Source organism: Pithys albifrons, chromosome 8 (assembly GCF_047495875.1).
Source record: "Pithys albifrons albifrons isolate INPA30051 chromosome 8, PitAlb_v1, whole genome shotgun sequence".
NCBI classification, from domain to species: Eukaryota; Metazoa; Chordata; class Aves; order Passeriformes; family Thamnophilidae; genus Pithys; species Pithys albifrons.
The window spans coordinates 21925377-21941729 of record NC_092465.1 but is presented as its reverse complement, the minus strand read 5'-3'; the positions used below and the strand labels follow the sequence as shown (position 1 = coordinate 21941729).

Here is a 16353-nt window from a genome sequence, read left to right as displayed (position 1 = left end):
CCTGTGTCATCAGAACAGCCCCTCTGGCTCTCACCAACATGCAATGTTCCCCTTACACATAACCCTCAGTAAATTGTAGGCAATTAACTCTACATAGGACCTCAGAACTTAGATCCACCTTAGTTGCTATTTCACTTAACATTTCTATTTCATGACACTTAACATTTGCTTTCCTAAGGTCCCTTTATACCCAGCTTTCTATTGTGGTAGATGTGGAGGTACCTCAGTCTCACCAACACTGGATGAAAAATACCTGTGCTTCCAGACAGGCCGTCAAACAAAGCAAAACCTCCCTCATCTCACTTGGTGGTGCGATTTGATGGCACTTGCTGAATGATTTTCACACAAAGAGCAACTACAAGACAGGTTCTCTCCTGCTTTGTATTTTTGGTACTCCATCTCCCAGAAACACACTAACCACATCACTGCAGAGCTCAGTACAACCACAGGTAAAAGCAACAGCAACAGTGCCACGGTCTGCCACTTCTAGTACGTCTCCTCTCTCCAGTGACTTTTCTCGTGGATAAAGTCCACAAGATTTTGATGCTATGTAAATACCTAGAAATCATTGCACAGAAATTGAGGCAGAAAGAGCTTAAGATGTTTTTAAATGTGGAGAAGAGTTGAGTGTTTTGTACAAATGAAGCCATGTATCACTGGGACTTCTGAGAATCCCTTTTACAAAACCCACATCTTCTTGCATGATGTATAGCAAGTGGTGGCATACTGGGAGATGCAAGGGAGCTCCAGCAAGGCTGGCAGTTTCACTAGATAGCAGAGAACTCTTACATATGGCAGGAATCACATCTTCTTGTGGATCCTAATATGCTAAAAGTAAAATGTGACATCTGTACAGGGGAAAACAGAAGCTAGATGTCAGCAGTCAGGTTTAATTAGTCAGTTAGTTAAGCCTGATATCAGCCAAACTGTTAATCTCATCCATAACTTTTCTCCAGAACTGAAAAAAAAAAATCAGATGCTAGACATGAGATTTTGGAGACTGAAAAAACAGGTGAGAATAAAAGAAAAATTATTAACAGACTGCAACACTCAACTCCCTTGTGTCAGCCATAATGCATATACTTAATAGTGAGTCTAAAAAATAAACTAACTTTGCTTGTAAGCAGAAAGGGTGTGTATCTCCAGTCTGTGCCTATTAGCTACCCAGAAGGAAAAAGCATTATTCCTTGTTGTGGATAAGTTGGCATGTCTTGATGAAAATTAATTGTAATGACATTAACAACATTCAAGTGTTAATTTTTTCTAAAGCCAAATTTAGCAAGTGAATTTAGTGAGTGAATGGGGTTTAGGTCTTGTAGCTACAGGAAAAGTGACTTGTTTAAGATCATACCAGCAGGTTTTCACAGAACACCGTATCTATATTCTGTAATGGGTACATAGATATCATGTATACTGATACACTTTTATTTGCTGGAGATGCTCTTGAGCTTTGTAGTAGAGATGCCGTTTTCTAGCCATACCAACCCTTTAAAAAATAGAAGTTACTTCTCCCAGCAAAAAAATAGGATTATATCAAAGCATTTCAGTTCCTCACAACAAAACTCTGTGCTTGGTTTCCAATACTAAAATTGTAACATCACAACTTTTTCATAAGAATTAAAGGTAAAGAGAAATAAAGGGGGAAGAAAAAGCTTTTAGAGTGTTAACTCTCCACGGCAGGAGGAAGTCAGCATGGGCATTGAGCTCGGCACACTCATTCCCTTCTCCCTGCTGAAAGGGACACAAAAAGAACTCTGGCTAAGCATTTATTTTTCTGCTAATGTGAAAGTTTTCTTTTAAAGAGGAAGCAGATTGAACAGAGCATGAGAAAAGAATTTGACTCTGGCTTATTTCCAAAGGGGTTTTTTTCCTGATGATTCACTGTTATCACTTGTATTCACGTTACAACCAGCCTCAAAAAGAAATACCCAAACCCCAAACCAACCCCCCATCATACCCAACAACAACAAAAAAAACCCCTCCATAGCACAAAAGCACTAAGAAATAGGCTCTCTCCTACTGCTAAATTCTGCTAATAAGCTATATAACAGAATCATGTAAGATAAGAGTGCCTATGTTCATTCACATTTGAGTAGGAACATTGCTAAGCCTCTAGATCTGGAACTTTAGAGCGTATCTAAAGATGGTGAATCTCCAAGGCATTAAGCAAAATGTTTGACATTGATTGAACTTATTTTACTTCAGCAATATAATAAAGTAGGAGACATCTAAATATCTCTGAATTCTAAAATGTTTAAATTTTCAGTATAGTCTTTCTAGTAGTTCTACTTTTTTATTCAAACAGGAGGTTGTTTGGTATCCAGGGAGGAGATGTAACTGCTAATTCTGTGAAAACATGAGTAACAATTTCGATTTGTGGGAGACCTCCCACCCTCAGCCCTAGTGTCACTCTATTGTGAAGTTTATGTAGCAATTCACAAACATACCACTTTTACATGGGCATTCAAGCTAAAAGGAGGTAAAGCAAGGCCAAAAGAAGGAGCGCTGGTAGGGCTGCTTTGTTACCCTGTATGTGATTAAAAGAAAATGAGGATGCTTGCCATAGGCTTCTGTTACATACCTCTTGACACAAGCTAGCACACAATTTCATTCTCCCTGCCTGCAATGATATTGATAGGAAAGGGGATAAGTAACTCAGGCCCAAACCCAAACCTCTCATTAGTGACATTTTGTAACTGCTTTCAGGTGTAGATATTTCACCTGTAGACATAGTCCAATGGAAAAACTGTATCAGTAGGTCTCAACACAGCCAGATCTACTGTTTCGATAATTTTTTTTCCTACTTCAAGTGATTAGTACAAATACTACCAAAGTACTACTAATAGAGACACATATAATGCTTTCTTATCCCATCCTTACCATACCATGGCTTCTGGTTTATTTTTTTCCATGTAACAGAACTGTCTGCCATTCTTGCAACCAGAGCTTGATCAATTCTAGCTGAAAGCCAGACTGTACAAAGCAGCAAGTAGATCTGATTTAATATGACTGTAGCTCTATGCTCTAGATGTATTTTCATACAAATTCAATATCCACAACTTCTTATAAGTATCAGTCACAATACAATTCCTAGTTCCCCTTTCACCTCCCATTTTCAGGACTTCTACCAATCATTGTATTTTTGAGTTCAAACATACAATTCCCCTACTGTTTGCCACACCCAAAGGGCTTGTGTGGTTAGAAGCCCCAGGCTTATTACTTGGAAGAGTGACACCCAAGCATAAAAGGGTTGTGCTATCCTCTCTTCAGTGTTTGGAGCTCATCCACTCACACATATGTAATGACAAAGCCCAGCATTATCTGGGTGCTGGTGTTTAGGACCCCAGACTGGCCAGCCTATACTTGACAGAAAAAGTTGCATCTATTTACTCGCTTTAAGTTGCTTTAGAAGCCAAGAACATCAGGCAGGGTTTCCAAAATTTCCCCACTATCTCATGCCATTAGCCATGCAAGAGCCGCACTCACAAAAAGGCATAAGAGAACAAACTGGATTATGTCAGCAGAGGTCAGTGGGTGACTCTCTTGCTAAATGTTTCAGATGCACAATGGAGTAGAGATAGTTTCAAAGTCACCTATGTTCCCTCACCCTGTAACACATAAGGCCATTCTTTAACTAGATGCCACCATTTTGCCCTTTTTCATCCTGTTAGCCTACCCAAGCAAATGATGATGATGATGCTTTGGTACATTACCATCTCTGTGCTTTTCACTTCAAACTGTTTTTAGGTTGCTGGCAGACAAAATAAAAGTCTATCAGCACATGACACTGGGAAGGGAGAGGGATAGTTTCCAAAGCTACTGCCTATTTAGTGTATGCTACTTCAGCCTGTTAAGTAACACTGCCATGCTGTTTTTTGTACCTTAAATATAATGAAAAAAAGTTTAATTGGCAAGGAAGACAAAACTCCTTTTCTCAGTGTTTGAAGAGACCTAATGCTTCAACATGTAGCTTAATTAATAAGCAAGTGAAAGAGGGAAGAAGCAAATGACATGTATTAATATATAACAGTCTAAGAAAATGTTCTGATAATAAGGAGGTTATGGCCGATTTAATCAGTATATACTATATACTCATTTATTATACCAGATTAAAAAAAAAGTGGTTTTATCAGATGTAGGCACAAGATCACCTGTCTCTAAAGCTGAGAGTAGTGAGGGAATGTCAGCTCATGCAGCCTTTTTCAATAATAAATTAGCAGTCCACTCTACCTCACACATGAGCTTCACTCATTTCCACGTACCTTTGGTTTTTAAAGCTGATAGGATCTTTTCTTCATTAAGTTTCACAAATTGCTGCCCATTTGCTGCAGTTATAAACCATGAGCTCTTCAACTATTTTTAAAGTTATCATCAACAGTACTTAAGTAGATGTGGTACAGGGACTTGGGACAAAAGGTGTATTGAGACACCTCAAAATCATCACATAAAACATAAATTAATGTCCTACACAACTACATACGAATTTATTCTCACATCACCAACAGTGTGATGAAAGGCAATGCATCTAAACACAGCTTTTAGGTGAGTAAAACATGAGGATTTCACCAGTAGAGAGTATCTGGGACAGCTCAGTCACTCTGATCACTTCTTTGCCATTTCCTCTCACTACAGGCCAGGTTTGTGTAATCTTCCGACACAGTCTCATATAATTCCTCTCTCTAGACTCAGCTATGCCAATGCAAAAGCAGCACAAGTATCAAAACCAGCCTTCACTATTAGCCTGCAATCAAGGCCCCTCAGGTTATTCTCTGCTCCAGGAAAGAGCTCCTGAGAAAAGTTACTTTAGAAATTGTTTGGGAGAAAAAAAAAATTAATCAGCAGGCACCAGATTTCAAATTGTGTCCAAAATTTAATTCTCATCCTTGTCAGCATAGGATGTAGGCACTAGTTTTAAAAAAGTAGAAAAAAACCCATAAAGATAAGCACATAGCTCACCTGCCTAAAGTCAGCATCTGGCCTGAACTAAGCACTCTGTATTTCAACCATCACAAGTTAGTCACCAGGTACCAAGCAATTCAATCCAAGCAGCATGAATTTAAGAGCAAGCTTGGTTCGGGGACACAGGGCTGGAAGAATAAGATGTCCAGGTCCCGCTGTTTCCCCAGGTATGATGGGAGCAACCAACTCCTTTACTTTGCAAAAGAAGTTTACCTGAAAGGTGGTAAAATATAAGTGCAGCTCCAACAGGCTTTTTAAAAACAGTTGAAAATGCAAAAAAATTTAAACCTGAAAATTTTTATTTTTAAAATAAAAAATTTTGTACAGAACATTGTAGATCTGAGTAAATCTAAATACAGCAGTCTCCATAATAAGACACATGGGTTTGCTTTTAGCACAGTACTTTCACACCCTAGCAATCAGAAGACAAGCCAAGCAACTAGGAGGAAAAACCCCCACTTTTATCTGTCAGAACATGTATTTCCAAAATGAGTTCTTCACAAAATGTACCTAGAGGCAAGAGCACTCTCCACCTCAGATTGCACAGCTATTCACACCATAAAAACAAACCAAGAGAGGACAGGAAACTTTCAACAGAAGAGATGATTTATGAAACATAACTCCAAGACTGAGACATAAACGTCTTTTGTTTCCAAATTCCTCTCTCCTCCCCTTCCACACATACTTATGCAATTTCCAGAAAGGTATAAACTGTGGATCATTATGTATACACACAGTGCAAGTACTGTGCAAACAGAGAAGTCTAAACCCAGGTTGATTCTTCTACTTTTCAACTGTACATTATTTGTAATGTTGCATTCTAAAGCTTAAACAGTAATTTCCAATAAGCAAACTAAGCACATTTACACTCTTTGTGGTTCTCTGTACGCAATTTTCATGGCACCTTCTTTTCTACAGCAGAGTACAGAAGTGCCCATGCACACAGCATATTAGAATTCTTCAGGTCTGTTTCTGCTGTACTTATGTTTCATAAATATCATGTGAAATAGCCTTCCACAATCACATGGAGCCAGATACAGAAACATCCATTGCCTCTTTTCCTGACAACCAAATTTAACAAGTTTCCACCTTTCATCCACTTGTAGTTTGCCAACAGCCATATGAACCACTACTCTCTACTTAGCCAAGACCATTGCTGATTCTGCAAAGCAGTTCTGCAGTGGCAGCAAGCGCAAGAAGAGTACACCAAAACAGTAACTTGACAAAGGGTACATTCTGTTTTAGACATTGGTCACTCCACATTGTATACCAGTACATTCCCATAATTGTCACCAGCAGGCAATGCTAATGCTGTGGAAGCTTTCAGCAGTGACCTTCTCTTATCTAAACAAAAATACAAAGGGTCACCTCAAACTGCTGCTTCTGCATTTTTTAAGTCACTCAGAAAATCTCCCTTGAAATGGCCAATATGCACTTTCAGTACTCTATAAAACAATTAGTGGAGACTGTTCAGCTGCAACTTTTAGGACTTCCTTTTTGAACATAAAAACATGCTGTTTTTTAAGAGAATTCTACGATTCTATTTTATCGTTAATGTCCAGAAAGAGTCTGTATGGCAGAAGTTGGCTACTTGGTTCTATGTAGAAAAGTACCCTGAGTTTTCAGAACATCTTCCTTTTTGTGACCAATTTCAAAGCATAAATAAAACTGCAGCACAGATTGCTGCACAACTGTAATGGCTTAAAACCCCACCTCCTTTCAGGAAAAAAAAAAGAAGTTATTATCATGAAAGCAAGGGCTGATACTATTTGTTTTGCAAAGTTTAAAGAGAAAACACTGGCCTGTGGGCTAAACCCTTCATTAAACAGTTTTCTCAAGTATGATTTTTAGTGAAATAAATGAAAGCTCTTTATCCTTTTTTACCCAAAAGGGGAGGAAAGGAAGGAAAGCACTTTGTAATCTCATTTGACTAAACAATCCACTGTAGGCAATAATATGACATTGGCGTAAGAGTATGTAATTTAAATGCAGTCACAGCTTCAGTCTTCCATTCCAAGTTCTTTTTTCAGACTGAAAGACAAGTAGAAACATCAGTTAGCTTGCAGCAAAACACTGAAAACTCAGATCAGTTAGTGGAAGCCCTAATAGTAAACACACTGATGTTGAGAGCCAAAAGACAGAGTGGATATACTACTTGTTTTCAGTAAGAACCAGTGTATCAGAAAAATTGTATATCAAAGCCTCAGATTCTGAAGGCAACAGACTGATCTTGAGATTTACCTGATGAACTAGGATGTGGACAGCTCTGCTCTCCTACTTTTGAGATGCTTATGCCACTTGAAGTAACCATGTCACTGACAGAATTGTATAGTTACCTTTTTAAGTAGGCATGGACATTGTCAAAGCCATGGTACTTGGCCAGATAGACCAGGACACCTGTTGCACATCGGCCATTTCGTTGTCTGCAAAAGCTACAGTTGCAGATTCCACGACATGGTGGGCACCTCCACGTCTAGAGAAAAGACCAAAAACAAGCCTTTTTAAGTGAACTGCAATGGCAGACATGTTCACACCCTTAACTTAGAAGAGTGCCCTTCTCCATACCAAGTTCTGCATTAAACATCAGCATGCAGAAGTTGTCTAAACTCCTGCAAGCACCTTGCACATAACCACAGGAAGCATTCCACTCTTAATTCCTACACCACAGCCCACAACAGCAGCATCTTGTCCATAACACAGTTCCTTTCCACAGGGCGTTAAGCACTAATGCAAGGCGAAAGAGAACACTATTCTGATGTTTAAACACAAGAATATTTTGGGCACTGCTCTGCTCTCACACTTTACTCCTGCAAATAATGCTACAGAAGTAGTAAATACAACAAGTTCTACACATCACAAAGTTCTGTGATTCAAACTGAATCAAGCGAGGCCTGCATTATGCACTACAGCACTGAAAGCAGTTCTCCTGTTAAAAACCTCTTCCTGTGAGTAACCAATACACCTAAGCCACTCAAGTTCAGCACAATAAAGCCAACATTTAGAACTGTCTTACTGGATCCAGCAACGCCGTTCTGACGCTCTCCCCGTATCTGTTGCGGAGGCACGGCCCACAGAACTGGCCCCGTACTCCCAGGCAGTCAGGGTTACGGCAGTTTGTCTTGGTGTCTATGGTTTTCTGGCGACACTGATGACAGGTGGATCCCTAGAACAGAGGAAAAAGAAACAAGACCTTTACGATGGTATTTTAGTTAGGGGAATAAAGCATTTAACAAAATCTCTTTGGCAGCTAGCAGTGCTTATCCTACAACAGAAAATCACCTTACAAGTTTGAACCAAGACTGTGTTAACACAGAAGCCTCAGTGTCTGTTAATCACTTCCCTTGGCTGGTAACACTTTGGTGACAAGAGTTCAGAGTGAAAAGACGATAGTGATCCAGAGTGGACACAAGAGAATTGTCTTGGTAAGGGGCATTCTACAGGTACAGTCAAAAATAAGAAAGGTCAGTTCAAGATCTTGGGCATATTTCTCCCAAAAATCACATCCTTCCTCTCACTGAGGGAGTCTGTCCTACTGGATGCTAAAATACAAGCAAGGAATAACAAGAATATGACTTCACAAAGTACAGATTTCACAAAGCTGGAATATACTTACCATAGCCCTGTTATATACTTTTTTTCTTGAAGATTCACAAATATTATTCAGCTCTTCCTCTGTTATGTCCTCAACTGGGCGCACAATGTGTGGAAAAGCCATGGCACCACGGTGACCCCTCCTGGGAGATCGGGCTTCATGCTGATTAGCAAAGACACGGTACGTTTAGTATTAGTTTCATAAAAAAATTTTACAAAGATGAGGATTTTCAGAGTAATGCCAAAGTCTAAAATACCCATCATATAGTTAAACAAGACATAACAGAAATCTGCAGAGACATATGATAGGAATGCAGCTTCAGCACCTTCCTTTGGTCTATGACCTTCAGGGTGCAGAGATGCTACCGATCTTGTTTAATTCCTGCTAGAGTGCAAGGGAAGTGATTTTTCAAGGACAAGGGACAGGAAATGGAGAACACAGGCTATTTTTTGTACTTCTTGAGAGGCCATGGCATACTGATAAACCTCATCAGCTCTGTATGAATTGCTATTTTCTTGAAGGGATAAAAAACACCTTCACAACCCACAACAGGAGAACTAGACCCTCATTGTACCTCCAGGTATTCATCAGACATCTTTCTTCTTCTCACTAAGATGTATGGGTCATCTTCTTCCTCTTCTGGTAGAAGAGTAGGAGGACCTTCAGTCAAGGACCTGGACCTTGTATGAGGCCGAGAACTTCGGTCTGGGTTCCTCCTCAAAGCACATCCGGATGATGAACGCCTTGGAAGTCGCTTTTGTCCCTGGTATGTTTAAAAGGCCCTAATGAAACAGGCAAAATCCCAGACAGCTCCTGTCCCTACTGAATTCTTCCCCAAAAGATAGCCTTCCTTCCATCTCTCCCAAAGACATGTCTACCCCTGTCCCAATCAGAAAACACAAGGTAAAAACATCCTAGGCAAATTCATCTTGGGCATTCTGCTATTCACAGCGAAACAGTCAAAAGCAAGTTTTTTGTCCATGCAGGTATAAGATACAATAATTCCCCCATGTAGTAACAAAACCCCTATGAGAAGCTGCGATTTCTGGTGTTTTTCCAATCTTCACCCACCCTACAGATAAATCAGCAGTGACATTTATTACACTGCTGATTCACAACTCAAACTCCTTTAAGGTTGGGCTAAATACCAGGTGTTTTCCAAGGCACCAAACTCACAGAACGTTCAGGCCTGAGCTTCAAAGCCTGAAATACATATTTACACAGCCCCTTGTTAGGTTTTATTGGTCTGTAGAGACACTTAGCCTTTATGAATTAACCTGTTCTGCTTTACACAGTGGCAGATCAAAAGAGAATTATGCAATGAGGATATCTGGTTTAGGAAGCAATGAAATCCTGACTGGATTTTGATTTGCAGAGTTTATTAAGGTTTTCCAGAGTCCTGCTTTGTAGTATCAGAATTTGACTCTTGGAAATGTGAAGACAAATGCACTAAGTTTATACTCACATGACTGACAGCTGGCAATGATTTTCTCTCACCAAAGATACCAGAAACATTTTGCAACTCAGCCATTAGTTTTGCAAGCTAACAAGAGAAAGAAAAATGAAGCAGAGCCTTAAAAGGGTGTTTATGTGGTATTACAGACTATTAGGGCAATTGGCTAGAAGTAAAATTACTTATAGGAAATGCAGTCACTCTTCAACTCTTTACTTTTACGTCTTATTTATGTTCTAGTGACTGCAAGTAATTTGGAAATGCTCAAACTTATCATGTTATTAGGTTTGCAGCATATGGATTTTCACATGCCAGGGGATATAAAGTATCAGATTTATATATTAGGAATGCAAATTCCTCTTAATGCATTCACATAAATTCCCATTACAGTTCATTTAAACAAAGAGGTCCCCAAAGAGTCGAGAGGGAGGGGGGTAAAAAGGGAGAATCCCCAAGGAGACATTGAGTACTTGCCATTGCTTTGTTTTCTTTTATGTTTAAAGCTCTTTTTTCTAAAAACATGGCACCATTTTCTTCAGTGTCAGAGTCTGAATCTGAGGCAGGCATTGGTGTTTCAGGAGGAGGTTCCATCTCACCCTTCCTCCCGTCTGATCTTCGAAGTGGAAACCTCATGGCTACTTTTAGAGGAATAGTGCATTTCTTTAGAGGAATGGAGCATTTCTTTAGAGGAATGGAGCATGTCTGCCCTCTCTGAGCAACCTCACTTTCAGCACTTGTATCATTCTCTGAATCCAAATCCAGTTTCTGTTAACAAACCAAAAGGGAAGCATGTAAATGCAAGAGAGGTGCTCAGCAAGTAAATTCAGTCAACAATATTTCATTTGTTGCTGCCAAACGAAGCTTTCTGGCTAAAATCTAGATATCCAGTCCTAGTGCTCCAGTATAGTTTAGAAGGGGGACAAGAGGAGTGGGAAGCGCAGGGATAAAAACCCCTCAGGGAGAGCCACACAGTACTGCTGCAACACATCTGAAAAGGGACTGTAGTTTCAGTTGCAGCAGTCTTAGCTGTCATTTGCAGGTCTAAGAGCAAAGATAATTTGTGTGGTTTAAGAAAGGGCACTGCCTTTTAAAGGGGGCTCAATTTTGCAACATACAGCATTTGGCTGTAATAAAAGCCACTATGCAGTTCTCCACACAGGGCCAAACCCAATTGTGTCACCATCAGGAACAGCCATCTCACAGTATCAATGAGTTCAAGTGAAAACTTCTTTCTAGAGCCAGCCAACGAAATAATTATGAATAAAACACTAGTATCTTATCTTTGAATTCTGCCATCTTGTTTACAAATTTTCCAAGTACCAAGGGTTCAGTGAAGACAGAAATTAACTTCTTTACTTAAAAGCCCATTTTGCAATAGGCTTTGACTTTTCTTTTTAGACACAATAAGATTATTTATTTTGGTCATCAGTAACAATGGGCATCAGACAGCAATCCTTAATTTCACAGGCTTTTTATTAAACCAGGTATGTGATTCTGATTACCCATTATGTGCAGTTATTGATTTTACATATCTATTCCAGCTTTGTGTCCTACTTGTTCTCTTGACTATGGTGTATTTTTTAACTCAGACGTGTCCTCTCCCAATCATTTTTTCTTTTCTAGTCATTCCTCAGCATGTTCTGAAATTATGACAAACCTATTTTTTGCCAAACACAATACTACTTCAGTCTTGTCTTCTGAATAGCAACTGTTGATCTTTTTAAGCAATAAAACTGATCTTGCACTGATGTCAAAGAAAAGCAGGAAGGCAGATTTCACCACCCATCCCTATTTCTCTACTGTTAAAGGTGCACAGCATTTCACATCATGCTGCCAGAGTGCAGGTTTGACTGCCCGTCAAGATACACAGAAATTTTTCTCAGGTTGGTAGAGTCCATGGGCTAGCTTAACATGTCATATTGAGGAAAGCAGAAATATTAGGGCTCAACACAGGAACATCCAGCAAGGACAGTTTTAAGAGGTATATGTCAAAATACATACAGCAGATTTTATTCTGAACTTGTGAAGCTCAGAATCCTCAGTGCTTTTGATGGAGACAGAAAGAAAATTAATCTTTGGCTACTTAGACTTTATATTAAATGCAATAACACTTCTTTTTTAAAAAACAGTTGAATGAAGATGAAGCTAGCATTACTTTTCAATTAAGAATGTGTAAGAATTTAAACAGAAAATTGCAAACTAAAATCAGCTGTCTTACCAACACATCTTGAACCTCACTTTCTGAAAAGCCACAGAAAGATTCATCATCAGAGGCTTCATGAAAAATTTTTGCCAGTTCTTCTCCAATATCCGACCTAAATCTGCATTTCTACCAAGAATAAAGTATCCTTTAATGGAGATTGTACAGAAAATTATTCACATTTATAAGTGCAGTACAAGCAAATAGCTTTTTTTTTAATAAAGAAAAAAATAGTTAAGGCATTTAACAAGGGGTTTCAGAACCACAGTTGCAAATTACCAGGCATGTTAGGTTACATGACATTTCAAAGGCTAGGATTAATAGCTAATCTGTTTCCAACAATTACCACCTAGAAGCACAAGGGAAATGAAATTACAGCATATAGCATAGATTTATAACCACTACACAACAACATAAGCAGAGCAGGTAGTTTTAATCATGCATCATACATTAACTAGTTTTACCAGCTTTACATTTTTGCAAGCTTTACTGGTACCGCACATGTGGTTTTATTTGTTCTTGTATTGTACTTACTGTGTTTGCAAAATTATCAGAACCAAAACTGTCGCAACTGTCATCGGAGGATGAGGATGTTTCCATGGGAATCAATTTTGTATTTCGGAAGGTTGTGAAGTTTTTATTTCCTGAACTACCTCGGCGCTGCAAAATGACAATGGCAACATGGTTAAGGAGAGACCTAGTGTAGCTTACTAGCTTTTAAGAATATCTTTCCATCAAAGTTTATGAGGTTTGAACGTTTTAGGATTTTTAACTACCTTGAATACAAGTCGGCAACACTCACATCAGCTTTGAAATAAACCCCAAAGTTAGAAACAGGAATATGTTGTTACTGATACAGTTCTGATCATTGTTATATATGAGTTTTGTTCAGCATTTAAAAACACTTATGCAGGGATAAGTAGAAATAAACACATAAATTATGTCATACCCCAGTTTTCCTAGGCAGTGATGGAAAAAAGTAAAGTACATGAATAGTGCCTGGAAATCTGCTTTATTACTTTCTGTTTGAGGCAAACACTCAATACACTACAGCTGTTAAGGAAGGGCTGAAGGATCACACCCACAGGAGATTTGAACAATCTTTTTTCATAGGCTTCAGCTTTCCCTTTCCCTAGGACTACTTCTGTTGGCAATGACCCACTTTATCTCCTGAGAGCATCGACCCGAAGGCCAAGGCAGCTACACCCCCAGAGGTGCTGCCCCGGTCATAGCGCTGCGGCTTCCCGGGACACCGACAGGGCCCCACGCCACATAAAAGGGGCTTATACAGCAACTACCCGGGGCAGCTCCGTCCTCTCCCAGCACGGCTCTGCTGGCGGGTTTTCGGTGCCCAGTTCTGTCGGCGCTGCCGAGGCACAGCACGGCGGTCCGGCCCAGCTAGGCTCGATTCACAGACGGGGCCGAGTAGGGGGGTGCGGCCCGACTCAGACGAGCCGGTACGGCCACCTGCCCACAAACACGCCCGTACCCCCGGGCACGGCCCCACATGCCCACCGCGCCACGCGCGGCTTTTCCCGCCTCCCGCTAAGATGGTGCCGCCCGGCCGGCCCCGCCCCGCCCCGCCCCTGCCGCGCCATGGCCGGGCGGCCACCCCCACCCTGGGGCCAGCCCTGCGGTGCGGCCACCACCGCTCTCTGGCCGCCCCCGCGCCTTCAGCCGTGCGGCGGCGGCCAGCTGCGGGCGGGGACGCTGGCCGCATGGTGCCGGGCCGCCCGCTCCCCGCCGAGCGCGGCTCCTACGGCGCGGCCCTACCCCAGTCAGGCATGAGCACCGCCATGCGCGGGACACGGGAAGCCCCAGCACCGCGGCAGGGCAGGAGGCCCAAGACTGTCGGCCCGCGTGGACAGGCAGCCCCTACGTGGCTGTCCCTGGGGCGCCCAGCCTTACGTCTCCCCACCAAACACCACCCCCACCCCAGCCTCTCGCAGCGAGGCTTCGCCCGGCTTGCCCCGGTTCGTAAGATCCCGCAGGGCCCGGGGAAAGCGCGGGTGCAAGCACCACAGCCTCCGCCCTCCCCGCAGGAGCAGCAACGGCCCGCAGCCGCGCGGCGATCCCGGGGGGCACCTCTCACCTGCGGGCGCGGCGGAGCCATGCTGGCGGCGGGGAGAGCTGCGAGAAATAAAGATTCGCGCCAAAGCGGCTGGGACCGCGGGGGGCGGGGCCCAGCGGCGCCTTTCCCGCGTTGCCGCCGCGTCCTGGCAGATGCAGCCGACAGCCCCTCGGGATCAGGCACCCGGAGTGCTCACCCCGCGCCCGCTTGCCCACCCCTGCTGAAGAATAACTGAGATTCCCCGGGACACCCCCGGAGAAGCCAGTGCGGAGGCCCATTTTTTTTTCCTATTCGCGGTGTGGGGTTTGTGAAGCTGCAAGGGCCTGGCTCTGTGGCGCGAAAACCTCCCGGCCGGAACGCCGGAGGTGGGGGCGAGGCCCACCGGCGCCAAGGGGGGCTGGCGCGCGTAGTCTCTAACTCTCTACTTTTCTTTTTAAATAAAAAATAATTTTACATACCAAACGTGGGTTGGTTTCCACCACTGTGAAATAAAGCCTCTAAACCGGCCAGTTTTCAGGGGCAGTGGGGACTCTCCGGCAGGAAAGACAAGGTCCTATGTCCTGGCTGTCCCCTGGTAGCACAGCAGTGCATCGGAGTTTTACAAAGAAGTGAGCTGCCTTGCCCTTTGCAAACAAAATACTATCTGGGGACATGCCAGAGGAAAATAGATCAGTCGTTTTAAAGCATTCTATGTAACATTTAGAACAGCACATTAAATCAAGTACGGCCGTTAAAAGTAACTGCTACGTGGTTTTTGGCAGCAATAGTAATGGGAGAAGCCCCGAAGAAGCTGTATGGATTTGTGATCCCGGTGTTTGCTATAATCCTCTGTTTACCCTGCGGTTTGAGCGGCGCTCAATACCAGTGCAACTGTTGCTGCTGAGCATTTCCAGCTGCCTTCGGACAGAGGCGAGTCCCCGCTGCCACCCGCTGCCATCGGCAGCCGGGAGGAGGCCCGTGCGTGTGCAGCCCGCACACAAACCTGTGCCCGTGTAAGGCAAACCGCGAATCATCTCTAAGCCAAAGCCTGTAAATAGGCTGCAGCACAATAGAATACAAGAGTCCTGGTGGAGGTGTTCTGTTTTCTGTGGGCATTGTTCTTCCTGTGCATGCTGTGGTCTGTCATGTAAAAGAATCTCCATTTTAAATAAGCCCATAATTACATATGTACCTGCACTGCTGGCTTCTCAGTACACGCACAAAAGCACATGAACTAAACCGGTTCTCTAGAGACCTGACCATACTATATTCTTCCAAATCCACATTCGTGGAGGATTGCCACCCAGATGGTTTCCAAACAGACAGCTCAGTTGGGAAGAGGGAGGTGTTTTTTTTAATTTTGATGTAGTTTTACTTCTTTCAGAAAAAGAAATCTAGTTCACTTACATGGGAGAAGAAATCCAGTTTATCAACAGTAACATCCTGAATAATTGTTATCAGAATTTGTCTAGAAAAGTAGCCAACCTTCACAGGTTTTAAGAGCATCATTTGAAATGTTGTGGAGTACTGATGGCACTAGCTGAAGCAAAATTTCAGACTGCAGTTAATTTTCCATTTAATGCTTAATGTAAACAGCATTCTTTAAATTATGTATGTAGTCAAGTGGCTTTAAAATTAATAGGCTAGAGCAGGGACTTCATGGGGAATCTGGACAGGACATTTTGTGAACTGTATTTTTAGCTTTTTTTTTTTTAATATGTGAAAAATAATTATTTTATTGAAAATTGTGTATGTCAGCTCATACTCTACAGAGGTTTGAGTAGAAGGATGCAGGAAAGCAAAAAGAGAAATAGGAAGTATGTGAAGGGAAACACCTTCCCTTCCTACAGCACACTACAAGGATACAAGAAAATGAAGGCCTGTAACTCAGGTGATGGCTGGTGTGACCTGTGCCACTGTGATTTCTTGTTTTCATCTTCATGCCCTTCATGCCCCTGCTTTGCCCTGCAGAGCTCACATGCCCTGGGTAGATGGGCAGAACAAACTAACCAACTGGCTTTACCGTGATGGAAAAGTTTCCCTCTGTCAAGACATGGGCAGCACCACTGTCCTACATCTAGCTATTAACAATAACAGAA

General features: G+C 42.1%; 1 protein-coding gene across 2 annotated transcripts; it reads right to left on the bottom strand.

Annotated features, from left to right (window-relative positions):
- Positions 1-4044: 4044 nt before the first annotated feature.
- On the bottom strand, positions 4045-14401 carry CDCA7 (cell division cycle associated 7). Of its 2 annotated transcripts, none has more exons than XM_071562739.1 (10): positions 14297-14401; positions 12739-12864; positions 12223-12333; positions 10479-10769; positions 10017-10094; positions 9126-9314; positions 8573-8713; positions 7973-8122; positions 7296-7432; positions 4045-6990 (listed from the first exon to the last, which is right to left on the bottom strand). In XM_071562739.1, the coding sequence occupies exons 1-10, from the start codon at positions 14315-14317 to the stop codon at positions 6960-6962; spliced, it is 1275 nt and encodes a 424-aa protein (XP_071418840.1). In that variant the 5' UTR covers positions 14318-14401; the 3' UTR covers positions 4045-6959. The 2 variants fall into 2 exon arrangements, with proteins under 2 accessions (XP_071418840.1, XP_071418839.1); XM_071562738.1 differs by lacking the exon at positions 14297-14401 and adding an exon at positions 13503-13678.
- Between the last annotated feature and the right edge of the window lie 1952 nt (positions 14402-16353).